Source organism: Carlito syrichta, unplaced genomic scaffold (assembly GCF_000164805.1).
Source record: "Carlito syrichta isolate Samal-C Ts95f unplaced genomic scaffold, Tarsius_syrichta-2.0.1 Scaffold315852, whole genome shotgun sequence".
In the NCBI taxonomy this organism is placed as follows: Eukaryota; Metazoa; Chordata; class Mammalia; order Primates; family Tarsiidae; genus Carlito; species Carlito syrichta.
In genome coordinates, this window is record NW_007259948.1 from 139278 (window position 1) to 158017 (window position 18740).

Genomic DNA, 18740 nt, shown 5'->3' on the forward strand with positions numbered 1-18740 from the left:
GGCTACCACATCTGGCTAATTTTTTGATTTATTGTAGAGATGAGGTCTCGCCAAGTTGCCCAGGTGGGTCTCAAACCCATGGGCTCAGGCAATCCACTCACCTCAGCCTCCCAAAGCGCTGAGATTACAGGCTGAGCCACTGAGCCCAGCCTAAAATTTCTATTTTATACCATTGAGTATCCCTTGTCCAAAATGCTTGGGACCAGAAGTGACTCAGATTTTGTAATATCTGCAACATGCTTACTAGTTAAGCATGAGGAGCATTTCCTTTGAGCACCATGTTGGAACTCAAAAATTTTCACATTTTGGAGCATTTCAAATTTCAGATTTTCGGACTTGGGATGTTCAACCTGTATCAGAAACTAATGAAAGAAACATAAGGTACCTTTAAACATCTATGTTAAGCTATTACCAAAAGATTTATCTATTGAAATTTTACCTACCGACCTATACCAATTTTTAAAAATATCTCATCAAAATTAAAAATTAAATTCCAAGAGTCCTTTCAAGGCAGTTATTTTTAGAATGCATACAAACAGTTCAAAAGAAGCCTTTTCCATTTTCTTACTTAAGCTGCTGATTGGTTTCTATGAGCTCCTGTATCATGGTCTGTTGACGTGATGTTTCTTCCATCAACATTTTCAAATTCTGCCTCATCCTTTGTGATGACTGCTTGTCAAAGATGATGAGATCTACATTTAAAAAGATATAACACAGATAGTAAAAACAAAGGTAAGGCAGAAAATATTAAAATAAAAGAATTTTCCCTTTAAAGACCTTTGCACCTTCCACCTTAAGGAGCAAAAGCAGGACCTGATTACCTTGGAGATCCGCTCTTTGGACTAGGGACAGAGGGTTTAAGCCATGCATCGTCAACAGCGTGTTTATTCTTTGCCACTCTGCTTCTTCCTGCTACAATTCCAAGGGGAGAGAAAAGGGTTACCTTAAAATATAAAGTGAAGAAACACTCTCATACATCATTCCCTGTGTTTTCAGAATAGAACTTTTTCTCCAAAGGGTTTTAAAAATACATAAATTAAAACAAATTTGTTGTAACCAACTAGATATAAATAAGCATACAAGATTGCATTATATGGAATACTCACAGATAAGTCTCAATGATCTTAAAGGTGACTCACCTTTTCTTTAGTATTCAATTAACCTAATTTATAGCTGTTTCTTCTGACCTGGACTTGGTCTGGTTTAGCTAAATCTAAAACTTTCAATCAAGTTTCACTTTCGTAATGAAACAAATATCACTTTCATAATGACTAGGGTTACACACAAAAATTAAAACATGGCTGACCAGTTGAAGCCCATGTTTGATTTTATTTTTTAATTTGAAATATGTGGGGTACAATTCAGGTTTAGGCATACAAATGTCCATTATGCAGGAACCCTCATTGATGAGGTGTGCCCCTCCTCCTCTGGCAGTTTCCCACCACTGCCAATCCTGACCCCACCCACACCTGGCAGTTTCCCACTATTGCCAATCCCTCTGATGGTTACGATAGTTGTTCAAGGTTCGCTTTTGAGTGAGAATATGTGATACTCAGTTCTTTGTTTTTGTGATAGATCACTCAGTATTATATTCCATCCAAGTTGCTGTGAAGTTCATATTTTTGTCCTTCTTTATAGCTGTATAATATTCCATTGTGTATATGTACCACAATTTTTCATCCAGTCCTCTTTCGATGGGCAGCACGGTTGGTTCCTGGGTTTTTGCTATTGTGAATAATGCTGCAATAAACATGCATGTGCAGGTATCTTTTCCATAGAGTAATCTGAGCTCTTCCAGGTATATTCCCAGGAGGGGGATTGCGAAGTCTTATGGAAGGTTGATTTTTAGATATTTTAGGAATCATCACAGAGGCTGTACTAGTTTACACTCCCACCAACACTGTAGAAGTGTTCCCTTTTCGCCACATCCTCTCCAGCATGTTGTTTTGTTGAGTTGCTGGCGGTGGCCATCCTGACTAGAGTCAGATGGTATCTCAGTGAGGTTTTAATTTGTACTTCTTTGATGACTAGTGAGGTTGAGCACTTTTTTATGTAACTGTTGGCTGCTCGCATGTTTTCTTTTGAGAAGTATCTATTCATATCTTTTGCCCACTTTGTAAAGGGGCTGTTTTTTTCTTTTTGGCATGTTTGAGTTCCTTGCAGATCCTAGATGTTAGGCCTTTGTCACACAGTTGGCAAGTATTTTTTTGCAGTCTGTGGGCTGTCTCCCCTCTCTCTCAATGGTTTCTTTGGCTTTGCAGAAGCTTGTCAATTTGATGAGGTCCCACTTGTCTGTCTTATCTCTTATGGCATGAGCCATTGAGATTTTGATCAGAAATTGGTTGCCAGGTCCAAATTCCACAAGGGTGTTTCCTGCATTTTCTAAGGTTCTTATAGCTTGAGGTTTTATATTTAGGTCCCTAGTCCATTTAGAGTTGATTTTTGTGCATGGGGATGGGTAGAGGTCTTGTCTTAATCTTCTGCATGTGGTCAGCCAGTTTTCCCAGCACCATTTACTGAATAGGTTCTCCTCTCCCCAGTGGTTGATAGTGGGGGCTTCATCAAAGATGAGCTGGTTGAGAAATTGAGGTTTTGCTTCTGGAATCTCAATCCTGTTCCATTGGTCTATATGCCTGTTCTTGTACCAATACCAGGCTGTTTTGATTATTGTACACTATAATTAAGCTTAAAGTCTGGGAGCATTATGCCTCCTGCTTTTTTTTTTTTTTTTTTTGCTAAGGATCGTGTTGGCTATTCGTGGTTGTTTATGTTTCCATATGAATTCCTGTATTGTTGTTTCCAGGTCTGAGAAGAATGCTGTTGGTAATTTAATGGGTGTTGCATTAAATCTGTAGAGTGCCTTGAGTAGGATGGATGTCTTAACAATGTTGATTGTTCCAATCCATGAGCATACAATATTTTTCCATTTGTTTGTGTCATCTTTGATTTCTTTGAGCAGCGTTTTGTAGTTTTCATTGTAAAGGTCTTTGACTTCCCTGGTTAGGAAGATGCCAAGGTATTTCTTTTTTTTTTTTTCTGGCTATGGTCAATGGGGTTGTGCTTTTTATTCGGGTTTCTGTTTATTGTTGGTGCATAGGAATGCAACTAACTTTTGCACATTTATTTTATACCCTGAGACTTTGCCAAAGTCCTTTATCAATGAAAAGAAGTCTTTGACTGATTCCCTTGGATTTTCAAGGTATAGAATCATGTCATCTGCAAAGAGGGATAACTTAACTTCCTCTTTTCCTAGTTTGATACCCACGATTTCCTTCTCTTGTCTGACTGCTCTAGCTAGGACTTCCAATACTATGTTGAACAGAAGGGGTGAGAGTGGGCATCCTTGTCTTGTTCCAGTTATCAGGGAAAATGGTTCCAGTTTCGCCTGTTTAGCAGCACATTGGCTGTGGGTTTCTTGTAGATGACTCTTACAATTTTGAGGCATGTTCCATCTATGCCTAGATGTTCAAGGGTTTTTATCAAGAAGGGGTGCTAGATCTTATCAGAAGCTTTTTCCTTGTCTAATGATATAATCATGTGGTTTTGTCTTTACAAATGTTGGAGTATTTAATTACATTTATGGTCTTGTGGATGTTGAACCAGCCCTGCATGCTGGGGATGAAGTGAAGCCCATGTTTTAGACAGCCCTTGCATTCTGGACAAGGAAGTATAAAAAGGAAGCCTGTCCATGTGGATAACTGACTCTAGTGAAACCACCCTGAAAGACACTCTCAACTCTTGTATCCCTCATGTATTTATATCCTAAAACTGAGCTGGGAACTCTAATTCTCTAGATTAAGAGACTAAAAACATAACAATGTGAAGAAATAAAAGCAAGGGAAAAATTGATAAAGAGCATAAAATGAGACTAGAAATAGAGATGATTATAAAATAGACATTCACATCCAGGACATTAATAGTTTTCAATCATTTTTAATGTAAGCCATCATCAATAACTCAAAAAACAACAGATGCTGGAGAGGATGTGGCAAAAAGGGAACACTTCTACACTGTTCGAAAACAGTGTGGTGATTCCTGAAAGTTCTAAATCAACCTCCCATATGACCCTGCAATCCCCCTACTGGGAATATATCTGGAAGAACTCAAATCACTATATAAAAAAGATACCTGCACACGTATGCTTATCACAGCATTGTTCAAAGTAGCAAGAACATAGAACCAACCATGCTGCCCATCAAAAGAAGACTGGATTTAAAAAAAAAAAAGTGGTACATATACACAATGGAATATTATGCAGTCATAAAGAACAAAATCATGAACTTCGCAGCAACCTGGATGGACTTAGAGTCTATAATACTGAGTGATCTTTCACAGAAACAAAGAACTGAGTATCACATGTTCTCACTCATAAGTGAACCTTGAACAACTATCTTAATACTATAAGAAAAGGACTGACAGTAGTGGGAAACTGTAGGGGCTTGGGGAGGCGGGGAGGTGAGATTGGCAGTAGTGGGTATCTGCCTGGGGAAGGGAGGGGCACACCTCATCAACAAGGGTACCTGCATAATGAACGTTTGTATATCTAACCCTGAATTGTACCCCAATTTTAAAATAAAAAATTTAAAGGTGAAAAAAAAAACCACTATGTGAGGTACTTTAGATTTTTTTAAAAGTGTTTAAAGCATATTTGTGAAAATTTTATGTGGGTGAATTTTCAATATTTAAACACTTGAAAAATATAGTTTATCCAATAAATAAACTTCTTTAGTGGTGTAGTATATAAGTATAATAGCTTAAAGATTAAAAATTTAGACAATAGACAAAGTACAAATAAAAGTATTACTCTCCACATCCAACTGTCCTTCAGACATGAAATTTTTTTTTTCTATTTATTTACTTATTTATTTAGAGTTGGGGTCTTGCTTCATCACCCAGGCTGGAGTGCAGTGGTATGATCACAACTCCCTCTAGTCTCAAATTCCTGGGCTCAAGCCTCCTGAGTAGTGGGACTACAGACATGCACCACCATGCCAAGCTAATTTTTTTATTTTTTATTTTTTGTAGAGACAGGATCTCACTATGTTGCCCAGGCCAGTCTCAAGCTCCTAGCCTCAAGCGATCCTCCCACCACAGTCTCCCAAATACTGAGACTCCAAGTGTGAGCCATCATGCCCAGCTACAAGCATGAAATGATTTATCAACACAAAAACAAACATGTAATCTTTGATAGCACTGTGACTCAGAGTCAAATAAATCTTTCTTTTTGACTTTGACGTTTTCTCCTCCTTTTATTTTTCTATACTTGCCCTCCCTCTCATAGCTTTTCCCTCATTTACGCTGTAGGACTTGCCATCACAGTGTTGTAGGAAAACAAATCAGAGAGAACAAGACACCAAGGCTGACAAGCAGGAAGCTGCGTTTATTACTGGAATGCCGGCGTTGGGCCCAGCACACTCTAGTCACAAAGGCTGGGCCCTGATTGCAGTCGGGTGTCAGCTTATATAGGTTTTACACTGGCTCTGGGGGGAACGGGATTTTCATGGTGTAAGGGTTTGTACTTTTGGTAACAATAGCACAAGCTTGTGGTTTTGGCTGCAAGCACTGAACACACCGTTACAGGAAGGGGCTTGTGGTTTTAGCTGCAGGTACTGAGCACGGTGTTTTGCATTAACCAACTGTGACATTTTAATTGTGATATATGTTTTGAAGTGTTTTCCAAAAGCCCCCTACCACAACAGAGCTTAACTTCCTGGTGGACACAGAACTAAAATTATCACTGATGTCTATTTTAGCCAATAGTTCCATGTGGGTATCTCAGTGGATGTCTACTGTAACTCACAAAACCAAAATGCTCTGTACATAAGGTTACACGCTTTGATCAAAGTATACATACTGTTCCCTGATACCACTTATATGTTAAGATAACAAAGTAACTGCTTATACATTCTGAAAATAGTGGTGAATGGCATTTTCCAAAGTATGTGCTGCAGAACGTAGTCTAATGAAACGTTCATCAAACTCATGTTAAAAAAGTAGGAACTGCCATGTGCTAAATCCTCCTTTTGGAGACTGATTAATGCTATGAAGTCTTAGAGTAATGAACCCAGCACTTCCCTAAATTATTTAACTAAAGAATCCCTTTAAAGTCAGATTTTCCCCATTTGTAGATGCAGTATTCTTTGGCACATACTTTGAGGAGCACTGGCTTAAAAATAGTTCACATTTACCTGCTTTTCAGTCATGGTTCTGTCTGATGACTGATTAGACTCCTGGGTTTTAGGGGCTACTGGAAACATAGTTTCTTTTGTAGAATCAAAAGAAGTGGAAATTGGCAATAAAAAAACATTTGAGTTGCCTAAATGAAAAAAAGACAAAAAGCACAACAGGAGTTAAAGTAAGTTATATTTAAAATAACCCATTACTCTTGTAGGCCAATTTAGGCCCTTTCTCCAAAACTTTATGACTTCCTAGATAGCTGACTGTATGAATCATTTTAATAAACCGTATAATGTTCTCCTCTGGAAATAACATTCTGGGGATTTTTACACAGAGAGAAATAACTATTTTTTTAAACTATATAATGTGAAAAGCATGTGACATGAATCAACTGTTATCTTTTGGAAGCTGCTTCCTCTCAGTTCTTTATGCTACATTCAAGAAAACACAGACGACATACTCCACCAAGCAGAGGACACACCAATGAAGTATAGTTCATGCATAACTGGCTCCCAAGCACATAGAAAATAATGGAGCAGAAGCAGCACTTGAAGCTCTCGTGGCTGAGAACATCTGATAATCAATCAAAGGCAGAAGTCCACACATTTTAGAAATCCAACACGTTGCAAATGAGATGACATTTTTAAAAAATCACACCTAACATTAAAATGTAGAAAAAAGAAAGACATCTTCAAGACATCTTAAGGAATAAAATTTTAAAGACAACTAGATCATCTTCAAAGGAGTTACAGTCGAAACTTCCACTAACTTCTTAGCCATAACGATGGAAAACAGTGAACACACTTTAATATCTTTAATGTCCTGCAAGAAAACAACTGCCAATTTAAAATTCTAAACCCAGTGAACATATCCAGAATAAAGGCAAAAGCAAGATATTTCCAAACACAAAACACAAAACAAATCTCAAAGTTCTTCACTAGATATATTCAGCCTGTAATCCCGCGCCTTTGGGAGGCTGAGGTGAGTGGATTGCCTGAGCCCACGGGTTCGAGACCCGTGTGGGCAGCGAGATCTCATCTCTACAATAAATTAAAAAAAATCAGCCGGGCTATCGTGATAGCGCATGCCTGTAATTCCGGCTACTTGGAAGGCTGAGGCGGAAGGATCACTGGGGCCCAGCAGTTCGAGGCTGCGGTGGTCAGGAGTGGCCACTGTACTCCAGTCTGGGCGACAGAGTGAGACTCCAACTCAAAAAAAAAAAAAAATTCTAAAGAAGATGCTTCATGCAGAAGGCAAGGCTCCCTGATGGAAAGGTAGAGATGTAGAAAAAACAGAGCAAAGAAACAGGTGAGTGTGAACACAGACTGACTACACAAAATAAAGGGATCTTGTGACATTTACAAAAAGAGAATAAAAAAAACACATTAGCTGGGAGAAGGACAAATGGAGTAACAGCATCCTCAGTTTGTTTATATTCCAGGAGGAAGGTGGTGAGTGTACCTGTTCAGCATCTGCTTTTGTAAGTTTTGTAGGATGCTTGAGAGCTTCTAGGAAAACCATGAAAGAACAGAAGTATATAATTTTCTAACCAGTAAAGGGGAAAAAACAAAACATAATGACGAATAAAACGGGCCCAAGACTCCAATTCAAAAAAAAAAAAGGGCCCAAGGGCAACCTCTTTCAGGTCCCCTCCTGCTGTGGGAGGTTTTCTGTCTTCTTAATAAATCCTACTTAAAAAAAAAAAAAAAATGAGCCCAAAAGTGGAGAAAAATAGGCGGAGAAGAGGTGAAACAAAGAGAAAGCACATGGTACTTGATAATATGATAGATTTAAATCTGCATCAGTGATTACACTAAACGTAAGCAGCCCCCGTTAAAAGAGGAAAGCTGTCAAGCTGGAGTTTTTAAAAAAGCAAGCTATATGCTGTTGAAGGAAGGACACCTAGAACATCAAAAAACCATCTGCAACATAAACATACATAACAGTCAAAGGTGAAAGCATACAGAAAGGATTCTGGGAAGATGGCATAGTCACAACATCATGCTTAAATCTCTGATCATGTTAAAAAAAGAAGCACCTAGCTACACGGCAAAGCCCAAAACCCAGAAATAATACCGCAGGCCCTCCCTGTCCACAGGGAACTGGTTTCTGGACTCTGTGAGTACCTAAATCTGTGTAGTATGCAGTTGGCCTCCTCATCTGCAGTTCGCTGAATCCACAAATATAAAACTGACAGACTCAGAGGACTGACTGCATTTACAGCAAAAGTTGGTGACAAGTTATTCCCACACACACTGAAACGTAAGTGGGTGAGGACAAAGCACTAATAGCTGAAGGACCACACGGTACCAACAGCTGGGCAGAAGAAAAGAAAGCTGCAGACGGGAGAATGCCCTGATCCACTGGCGTTCGCTGACACCCACTTCAGCACTCACACGAAGCAGTGGGAAAAGTAAGAGGGGGTCTGCCCTCTTGTGCCATGAGAAGCACTAAAGATGCTGAGCCCTGAGGACACGCACAGGTGGCACGTGACGGTTCCACAACAGGGCCTGGGATGAGAAGGACACTACACAGGGACAAGAGAGAAGGAGGAGCGGGTCTGGCCCAAAGCAGGGACAGTAAGAGAGCCAGGAAGTCCCAGAAAGCAACGGCCACATTTAGAACACTATGCAAAAGCAACGAAATCCAAGAAGTTGGAAAAGCTTTCTTGGACTATAAACCAATTTCATGTAAAGATGAGCAAAGAAAGACACTGAGGCCTAATTCCAACAAAAGCTATTATTTAAAAAGAGAATAGCATCCCTACAGACAAGAAAACATACCAGAAAAACATGCCCACAGATCCAAACTATAACCTCTGTTTTAAAACAAGCTACAATACATGAAATATTCTAAGAGCAGGAAAGAACATAGGTAGGAATAAGAAAAACTTGGAAATGAGCTGATAGAGCCCAGGAATTAGTAATTTAAAAACAAAAAATAAAATAAAATAAAACTAGCCGGGTCCGGTGGCTCAGTCTGTAATCCCGCGCCTTTGGGAGGCTGAGGTGAGTGGATTGCCTGAGCCTGCGGGTTCGAGACCCGCCAGGGCAGGCGAGACCTCATCTCTACAATAAATCAAAAATGAGCCAGGCATGGTAGCACGCGCCTGTAATTCCGGCTACTCGGAAGGCTGAGGCAGAAGGATCGCCGGAGCCCAGGAGGTGGGGGCTATGGTGGCTGGAAGTGGCCACTGCACTCCAGTCTGGCAGACAGAGTGAGACTCCAACTCAAAACAAACAAACAAACAAAAAAAACTATTATTTTAGAAATGAAAATTAAACAAGAAGGAAAATGAGTGAATAAACATGACCAATAATGCCTTACAAGAAACAGAAGTTAAAAGCAAGACAATTTTTAAAATTAAAAAATAATAGGCCAGGCGCAGTGGCTCAAGTCTATAATCCCAGCACTTTGGGAGACTGAGGCAAGAGGACTGCCTGAGCTCAGGGGTTCGAGACCAGCCTGGCCAACGTGGCGAGACTTCATCTCTACAATAAATTAAAAAATTAGCTGAGCCTGGTAGTGCGCACCTGTAGTTCCAGCTACTTAGAAGGCTGAGGTAAAAGGAGCTCAGCAGGTTGACGCTGGTGTGGACCTGAGCATGCATGCTACTGCACTCCAGCCTGGGCGAAGGAGTGAGAGTCCAACTCAAAAAAAAAAAAAGAAATGAAGAAAGAATAAGAAAATGACAAATATCAAAGATAGGCAAGAAGTTCAAACATACAGATAGCAGTAACTGAAAAAGAAAAACCCTAACATACAGAATAGAACCAATAATAAAAACTATAGTTCAGAAAACGTTCCTAGCCAGGCTTGGTGGCTCAGCCTGTAATCCCGTGCCTTGGGAGGCTGAGGTGAGTGGATTGCCTGAGCCCGCGGGTTCGATATCCGCCTGGGCAACTTGGCAAGACCTCATCTCCACAATAAATCAAAAATCAGCCGGGCATGGTAGCGCGCACCTGTAATTCTGGCTACTCGGAAGGCTGAGGCGGAAGGATCGCCGGAGCCCAGCAGGTCGAGACTGCGGTGGCCGGGAGCAGCCACTGCACTCCAGTCTGGGTGACAGAGTGAGACTCCAACTCAAAAAAAAAAAAAAGTTCCTGATTTTAAAATTCATATGGAACTGCAAAGAACTTAGAATAACCAAAACAACTTCCCAAAAAAAACCAAGCCAGGTATAGTGTCCCATCCCAGCACTTTTGTAGGCTAAGGCAGGAAGATTGAGGAGGAAGCCAGAAATTTGAGAGCAACCTGGGCAACACAGCAAGACCCTGTCTCTACAAAAAAATTAAAAACCAGCCAGGTGTGATAGCACATGCCTATAGTTCTAGTGTTGCAAGAGAATCCTTGAGCCCAGGAGTTTGATGATGCAGTGAGCTATGATCATGTCACTGTACACAGCCTGGGTAACAGAGCAAGATCTCATTGAAGGAAAGAAGGCAGGCAAGAAGAAGGAAGAAGGGAAGGGAAGGAAGAGGTGGAAGAAATGGAAGGAAAGAGAGGGAGGAGAGGGGGGAGGAGAGGGAGGGGAGGGAGGAAGGAAAATGAAGGAAGAAAAGAAAGAGAAAGAACAAGAAGGACAACAAAGTTGGAGAACTAGAGGACTAACATTATGAGATTTCAAAACGTATGAAGCTACAGTAATCAAGACAGTATGGTACTGATGTCAAGAAAGGCAAACAGATCAATGAAAAAGAAGAGAGTCCAGAAACAGACCCATGCATACTATATGGTCAACTGATTTTCACCAAAGGTATGAAGGCAATCCAGTAGAAAAAGGACAGTCTTTTCATTAAATTATGCTGGAACAATTGGATATCCATATGCAAAAAAGGACTTTCAGTCATACCTCACAACATACAAAAAAGATTAACGCAAAATGAATAAGATACATAAATGTAAAACCGAAAATTACAAAATGTCCAGAAAAACATAGAGGAAAACCCTGGGTTGGGCAGATTTCTATCCTATGACATCAAAAGCATGATCCATACAAGAACAGATTGAGTCATAAAAATAAAAACTTCAAGCGGGGCTCGGTGGCTCAGCCTGTAATCCTGCTCCTTGGGAGGCTGAGGTGAGTGGATTGCCTGAGCCCGTGGGTTCGAGACCCGCCTGGGCAACTTGGTGAGACCTCATCTCTACAATAAAACAAAAATTTAGCCGGGTGTGGTGGCGCGCGCCTGTAGTTCCAGCTACTTGGAAGGCTGAGCGGAAGGATCGCTGGAGCCCAGCAGATGGAGGCTGCGGTGGCCACTCGGCCACCGTACTCCAGTCTGGGCGACAGAGTGAGACTCCAACTCAAAATAAATAAATAAATAAATAAATAAATAAATAAAAACTTCAACTCTTTGAAAGATACCATTATGAGAATGAAAAAAGAAAACACAAACTAGGAGAAAATAATTGGAAAAAAGGACTCACAGCCAGAATATAAAGAAATCTCGAAAGGCAAATAATAAGAAAGCAAACAACCCAACCGAAAAATAGGCAAAAAAATCTGAACATTTTGCCAAAGAAGACATACAGATGAAGTTGAGGACGTGAAGGACTGGAGCTCAGACATATGGCTGATAGGAACATAAAAACAACTCTGACTATTTGATCAAGGTTAAACACTCACCATAAGACCCAGCCATGCCATTCCTAGGAATTTACCTAAGAGAAATGAAAGCATTGTGTTCGCACAAAGACTTGTACATCAATGTTCATAAGAGCCTTATTTCTAATAGACAGAAACAGGGCACAACTCCAGTGTCCAGCAGTAGGTAAAGGAACAAACTGTGGTATAACCCTAGAATGGAGTATCTCTCAGCAAACAAAAAGGAATAAGCCAGACACAGGAAACAACACAGATGAACCTCAAAACAGTTATGTTGCAAACCAAACCAAAAAAAGGTAGACACTCTATCATTCCATACACATTAAACTCTAGAAAATGAAAACGGTGAGAGCAAACAGATCAGCGATTGCTGAGGAAATGGGAGGCCAGAGAGAGGGATTACAAAGAGAACAAGGAAGGTTGGGGTGTGTGGATATACTGACAATCTTGACTGTAGTGATGGCTTCATAGGTCTCAACTTCAAATTTTACACTAAATATGAGAAGCTAATTGTATATAAAATATATCTCAATAAAGCTGTTTATAAAATAAAGCTTTCTAAAAAATTTTTTGAAATTACATATGGAAAAAACATATCAAGTATCTGAGACTGCCAGCTGAGCATGGTGGCTCACGCCTGTAATTCTAGCACTTTGGAAGGCAGAAGCAAGAAGACTGCCTGAGCCCAGGCGTTCGAGACCAGCCTGGGCAACATGGTAAGACCTCGTCTCTACAATAAATCAAAAAAATTAGCCAGGTGTGGTGATGCGCAGCTGTAATCCCAGCAGCTTGGAAGGCTGAGGTGGAAGGTCAAGCCTGAGCCCAGCAGGTCAAGACTGCGGTAGCCGTGACTGTGCCACTGCACTCTTAGGCAACAGAGTGAGACTCCGACTCAAAAAAGAAAATCTGAGAATACTAACCCAGAACAACCATCACCAAGACACATTCTAATAATAATATTATTGAACTGCAATTAAAAAAATATTTTTCCTTTGTTCATCTAGGGAAAAAATGACATAAGGGGAAGATAAATTAAATAATAATCTGACTTTGATACCAATGCTTTATGCAGGAGGAAAAAAATAGTGATGTATTTAAGAAACTCAAGGAAAAGAAGGGTAAGTCAAAGAGTTTATATCAGCAAAACTGACTTTCGAGTATAAAAAGCACAAACTCATACCGATGTGTAAGAACTTAAGGAATGTTCCTTCCTGAGGAATCTAACAAAGGGTCTGCTTCAGACAGCCACAATGCCTAGAGGGACCTCAACACAAACACTGGGTAAGCATTAAGTACACCTGCATAGCCAAACATAAGTGAAGGCTAAAACGGAAAAAGCAGAACATTAAATGGCTATATGCCCTGACCATGTAGACAGAGGACAACTATTAAAACAAGCAGGGAGAAAGAAAAATGGGAAGAATATAAGCCAAACATGTTTTTAATGTTTTCAGTAAGCATACTGATGAGTGATATTTAGAAACATAGTTCAGCCGGGCTCGGTGGCTCAGCCGGTCATCCCGCGCCTTTGGGAGGCTGAGGTGAGTGGATGGCCTGAGCCTGCGGGTTTGAGACCCGCCTGGGCAACTTGGCGAGACCTCATCTCCACAATAAAGCAAAAAAATGAGCTGGGCGTGGTAGTGCACGCCTGTAGTTCTGGGTACTCGGAAGCCTGAGGCGAAGGATCGCCAGAGCCCAGTGGGTCGAGGCTGCGGTGGCCAGGAACAGCCACTGCACTCCAGTCTGGGCGACAGAGTGAGACGCCAACTCAAAAAAAAAGAAACATACTTCTGAGGCTGGGCATAGTGGCTCACACCTGTAATCCCAGCACTTTGGTAGGCTGAAGCAGGAGGACTGCTTGAGCCTGGGAGTTCAGAACCAGCAGAGGCAGCAGAGCAAGAGCGCGTCTCTGTAACAAAAAAAAAAAACTCAAAAAATTAGCCGGGCACAGTGGCACATGCCTGTAGTCCCGGCTACCCAGGAGGGTGAAGTGGGAGGATCACTTGCGCCCAGGAGGTTCAGGCTGCGGTGAGCCATGATCACACCACTGAGCTCCAACCTGAGCAGCAGAGTGAGAACCCCAACTTAAAAAAATAAACAAATAATCTTGTATGTGTAATATGGAATAAAATTAATGAGTATATATATTCTTGAGAACCAGGATTCTCAGTATGAAAAAAAGAAGATACAGAAATGATAAAAAAGTCGTTAAGTAAAAGTTCTGCAGTCTCAATCTGAATTGGAAGTAGAACACATTAGGCATCTTTAACATCTGTATCTACAAATAGATATAGGTATTCTCACTCTGCCTTCTGACCTAAAACAATGACTGACTCGGGATCCTTAGTGTATAGCTAGTAATTGTCATATTTCCCTTGAAAAGAAACCACAGCATTTTAAAGAAATGAACTGATTTCAGATCTGGGATGGAAAGTGTCCCAGAAAACAGATAGCAAGGAAGATCACAAACTATCAGAGGCGGAGCACAGTGGCTCACGCCTGTACTCCCAGCACTTTGGGAGGCCAAGGCAGGAAGATCACTTGAACCCAGGAGTTCAAGACCAACCTGGGCAACACAGTGAGACCTTATCGCTACCAAAAAAAAAAAATTAGCTAGGTGTGGTATTGTGTGCCTGTAGTCCCAGCTACTCAGGAGGCTGAGGCGGAAGGATCGCCGAAGTCCAGGAGCTCGAGGCTGTGGTGAGCTGTGACTGGCCCTACTGCACTCTAGCCTGAGTTACAGAGTAAGACTCTGACTCGAAAAACAAAACCAAAAAGAAACAAACAAAAAACACTGCAAGGGCGCTCTTAAAAAGGATGGGCTTGAATAGGCTCCAAATGGTCAAAAATCTGACAATATGAGCTTCAACTATGATAATAACCACAATGAAATGAAACCTATCAAATATGTTCATGATTACAGTGACACGAAAAATTTTTTCGAAAGAGAATTGGCTTCAGAAGATAAACCAATTCATTACCTTGAACACTGGTAAATAACTAGAAAGAATGAAGCATTTACCCTGCCTTTCCTACATGAATTACACTGCTGGGTTTCCTAGTGACAGTGAAGGGATTAGTATAGTAAGGGGAAAGGTTATGACAGAATTAGAACAGTCTGGTCAGGTGAGGTGGCACATGCCTGCAACCCAGCACTTTGGGAGACCAAGGTAGGAGGTAAGCTTGAGGCCAGAAGGTCAAGAAAAGCCTGGGCAACGCAGTGAGACCCAGTTTCTCTGGGCAGAAAAAAAAAAGAATATTTTGCAGCCCTCAATGAACAAATGGTAGTCATCAAGAATCAACAGCTGCCAGAATCACAAAGAGAAACAATGAGAACTTACACACCTCCTAAGTCCTGTCAAGCATCTCCCAAAGAATCCCCAGAGGGACTGAATCTGAGTCGTACAGGAATTAGCCAGGGCAGAAGAACATACTGAACTGCTGTAAGCAATCAGCAAAATTCAGACTGTAAGAAATACGTAGGCCAAACCATCCTGAGTTTAAAATTTTTTTAATCGGCTGAGACTGTATGATAGTGCATAAGACTACACATTTATGATAAAGCTTTCCTAAAAATACACAGAAGTTATTATTCTGAAAGCCAGAAGAATGACAATTAAACAGGAAAGCAGGCTTTGTGACTGGGACAGGGCAACGGAGGGGCTCTGGCATGTCTGAGTGGTATCGTCTTATCATGATCCATTCAGTTATATAGTTGGTATGTGGGCTCTTTATTTTGCAATAAAAAATTCATTTTACAACATCAAAAAAAGTTAAGGAAATGCTAACCAAAAGAAAGGTGGTACAGATCTAAAATGCTGAAATCTGAACTGCTCCCAAATCTTAAACTTTTTGAGTGCCGACATGCTGCCACAAGTGACAAATTCTACACCTGACTTCAAGTGACAGGTCACAGTCAAAACTTTGTTTCATGCACAAAATTAAAATTTAAAAATCAGGGCCAGGCACAGTGACTCATGCCTATAACCCAGCACTCGGCAGGAGGGGCAAGATAGGAGGTTCACTTGAGGTCAGGAGTTCGAGACCAGCCTAGGCAACATAGTGAGAAGCACCTCTACAAAAAAATAAAAGTAAAACATTAACTAGGTATGGTGGCATGCACCTGTAGTTCCGGTTACAAGGGAGTCTGAGAAGGATCACTTTAGCCCCGGAGTTCAAGGCTGCAAAGAGGTATGATTGCACCACTGTACTCCAGCCTGGGCAAGAGTAAGACTTTGTCTCCAAAAACAATTTTTTAAACTAAATTTAATTAAAAACATCTTATAAAACTAGCTTCAGGCTATGTGTACAAGGTATATACGAGACATAAATGTATTTTGTGTTTACACTTGAATCCCATCCCCAAAATAGTCTAACATCAAAAAACAAAACCAAAAAATGAAATCTGAAATGTTTCTGGTCCCAAGCATTTCAGATAAGGGACACTTGACCTCTACAGTTCTACAGCCAGACTGCTTGGATCTGAACTGCGGGTTCTGCCACACAGCCAGGAGAGTACTCACCTCTGTGCTTCAATTTCCTCATCATAAAATGAGTTTAACAGAAGCACTTAGCTCAAAGGGTTAGGGTAAAGAGTAGAGAGCGAACAGGGAAAAGATATAGAGCAGTGCCTGGCACACAGCAGGGCAGTGGTGGTGGTCAAAGTTGGTGCCCGCCACCTGTGTTATCTTAAGTAGTTTCTCAACCTCTCTGAGTTTCAGTTTCCTTACTGAGCTTAAGACAGCTACCTAGCAGGGCTATGAGGAGGTCAAAAGGAAAGACGTACAATGCACCCAGTATGATATTCAGTGAGCACTAGGCGTTTTCCGTGACCTCCCAGCATCTGGAGTCACTGGCCACGTCAGACATACCTCACAGTACGTTACTCGTGCACTTTACACCTGGTCGTTCAAGTAGATCTCAGTGCGATGATCCCCCAGCAGTCTCATGTCCGAACCTGGATCTTCACCTAGGTTTCAAAAGACAGACAGACCCAAGTGTTGAAATGTCCAGCCCCCTGGTAAGAGCGGTGTGTGATAACCCCAGAGCAGACATCAAGGCACTCAAGGCACTGGCCATCACTGAGACAGACTCAGAGCCGAATGACCGCTGGTGGCTTCCCAGCTCCTTCCCCTCTGTCTTTCCCCTTCGCACATTTCCTCTCCTGGCTCTGTTGAAACATTCAGTTGTCACAACTCCTAAAGGTGAGACTGTGGGAGCAGGGGCTAGAGTCAGGGATGACTGGTACATGGCACAGAAAGTCAAGCGTGGGAAGCAAGACATGACTGCGACCTTCAGGCACTGTCTGGGTTTCCGGGAGCCTCCTGGTCACACTGCCCCTCACAGGTCAGAAACCCGGAACATGAGCCGCAGGTTAAAACAATTATTGTTTCACCATTTTGGACACGGGTAGGGGGAAGCTGGAAACAAACCACTGCTAGCAATTGTTCTTTCCCAAGTGAGTCACACCAAGCCTGTAAGCTTTCTCAAAAGAATAGTTTGGGTTTTTTTGGACTTGGAGTCTCACTCTTTTGCCCAGGCTGCAGTGCAGTGGCACACTCATGGCCAGCACAGCCTCTACCTGCTGGGCTCCAGCAATCCTTCCACCTCAGTCTTCCAAGTAGCTGGAACTACAGGCATGTGCCACCATGCCCGGCTAGTTTTTCGATTTACTGTAGAGATGAAGTCTCACCAAGTTGCCCAGGCTGGTCTCGAACCCATGGGCTCTGGCAATCCTCTTGCCTCGGCCTCCCAAAGAGCTGGGATTATAGGTATGAGCCACCGTGCCTGGCCAAAATAGATCACTATGATAAATAAACGTGCAATGCTCCAGAAGTCTCTACTCTTTTTAAAATGCGAACCCCCTACTCTAAAAAGATGCCGCCTTGCAGCTGAATATCCCCACGGAAGAATGGAACTGCCACAAATAAGGAAAGGGGCACAGGGTGGGAAGTCATCTCTGCCGCGTCGCGCTGCCCAGGAGCGGACAGCCGGCTACCGACGTCTCCGCAAAGCCAAAAGCCGAGAGTAAGATGCCAAGGCAGGCAGCCGCCTCCTCCCCAAAAAGAGGTGGGAGAAAGGCCAGGGTCTACTCTGCAATGTCTCCAGTAAAGAAACATGCAGGGGATGAAACCCAGCGCGGGCAAAGCGTTCAACGGCACTACGATCACAAACAAAGTGGAAGTGAAATACTACCGTTTGGGGTTTTTTAAAAAATGTATTTCCCTCCCAAATTCTTTACTATTTATTTATTTATTATAAAGATGCGGGGTGCCATTCAGGGTTAGATAGACAAACGTTGATCCTGCAGGCATCCTTGGTGATGAGGTGTGCTGCCCCCCCCCCGGCAGTTTCCCTCGACTGCCAGACCCATCCCGCCTCCCCTGGCAGTTTCCCACGCCTGCCAGTCGCAACGACAGACTCAGAGTCGACCGCACTCAGGGATCCACCAGAGAAACGAAGAGAGTGCAGAGAGGACAGTAAGAGTATACCATAGACTTAGGTTAAGAGCATGCGATAACCCAATAAATATGTAATCGGCTTGTGGACAACAGCACAGCCATTTTTAGTTTTCTGTCTTAAAACATAACCTGTAACTGTTTAAAGTTTCAGGTATGGGAAAGAACTGCAAAGCTCCGGTCACAAGCTTCAACCCCTTCCCTTATCTCATCTCATCCCCTGCCCTTAGCAACACCCGATCAGGTGCCAGGGGGTAATCGCCTAAGTTTCCAGATGTCTCTGCAACTTCCCTAGCTCGTGGACCAAGGTCAGCGCGAGTCAGGCTAGCCAATCCTCCACGATTAAGCTGACCACCAGAGGTTACTACCCAATTAAACGGTAACACAACTGGAAAGCCCCCCAAAGTCCTCCCTTTGTGTAAAAGCACCAAAGGCATCTGCTTCAGGCCGTCCGGGCCTCTGAAGGTACTCCGCCGAGTCGGTTGTCGACAGAGGTGCAG

At 42.1% G+C, this 18740-nt stretch overlaps 1 protein-coding gene across 7 annotated transcripts in view; it reads right to left on the reverse strand.

Annotated features, from left to right (window-relative positions):
* Window positions 1–18740, reverse strand: part of CEP70 (centrosomal protein 70) — a 61995-nt gene extending 43255 nt beyond the window's left edge. For 4 of the 7 annotated variants that reach the window (XM_021706678.1, XM_021706680.1, XM_021706677.1 and 1 more), the window contains exons 1-5: window positions 15128–15191; window positions 11804–11838; window positions 6189–6316; window positions 822–912; window positions 569–692 (exon numbers count right to left, since the gene is read on the reverse strand). In XM_021706678.1, coding sequence (XP_021562353.1) covers window positions 569–692; window positions 822–912; window positions 6189–6316; window positions 11804–11819 — 359 coding nt within the window. In that variant the 5' untranslated portion in view covers window positions 11820–11838; window positions 15128–15191. Of the gene's footprint in view, window positions 1–568; window positions 693–821; window positions 913–6188; window positions 6317–11803; window positions 11839–15127; window positions 15192–16653; window positions 16752–18668 lie in introns of those variants that run through there. The other 3 variants (XM_008073469.2, XM_021706682.1, XM_021706681.1) reach the window with 3 other exon arrangements.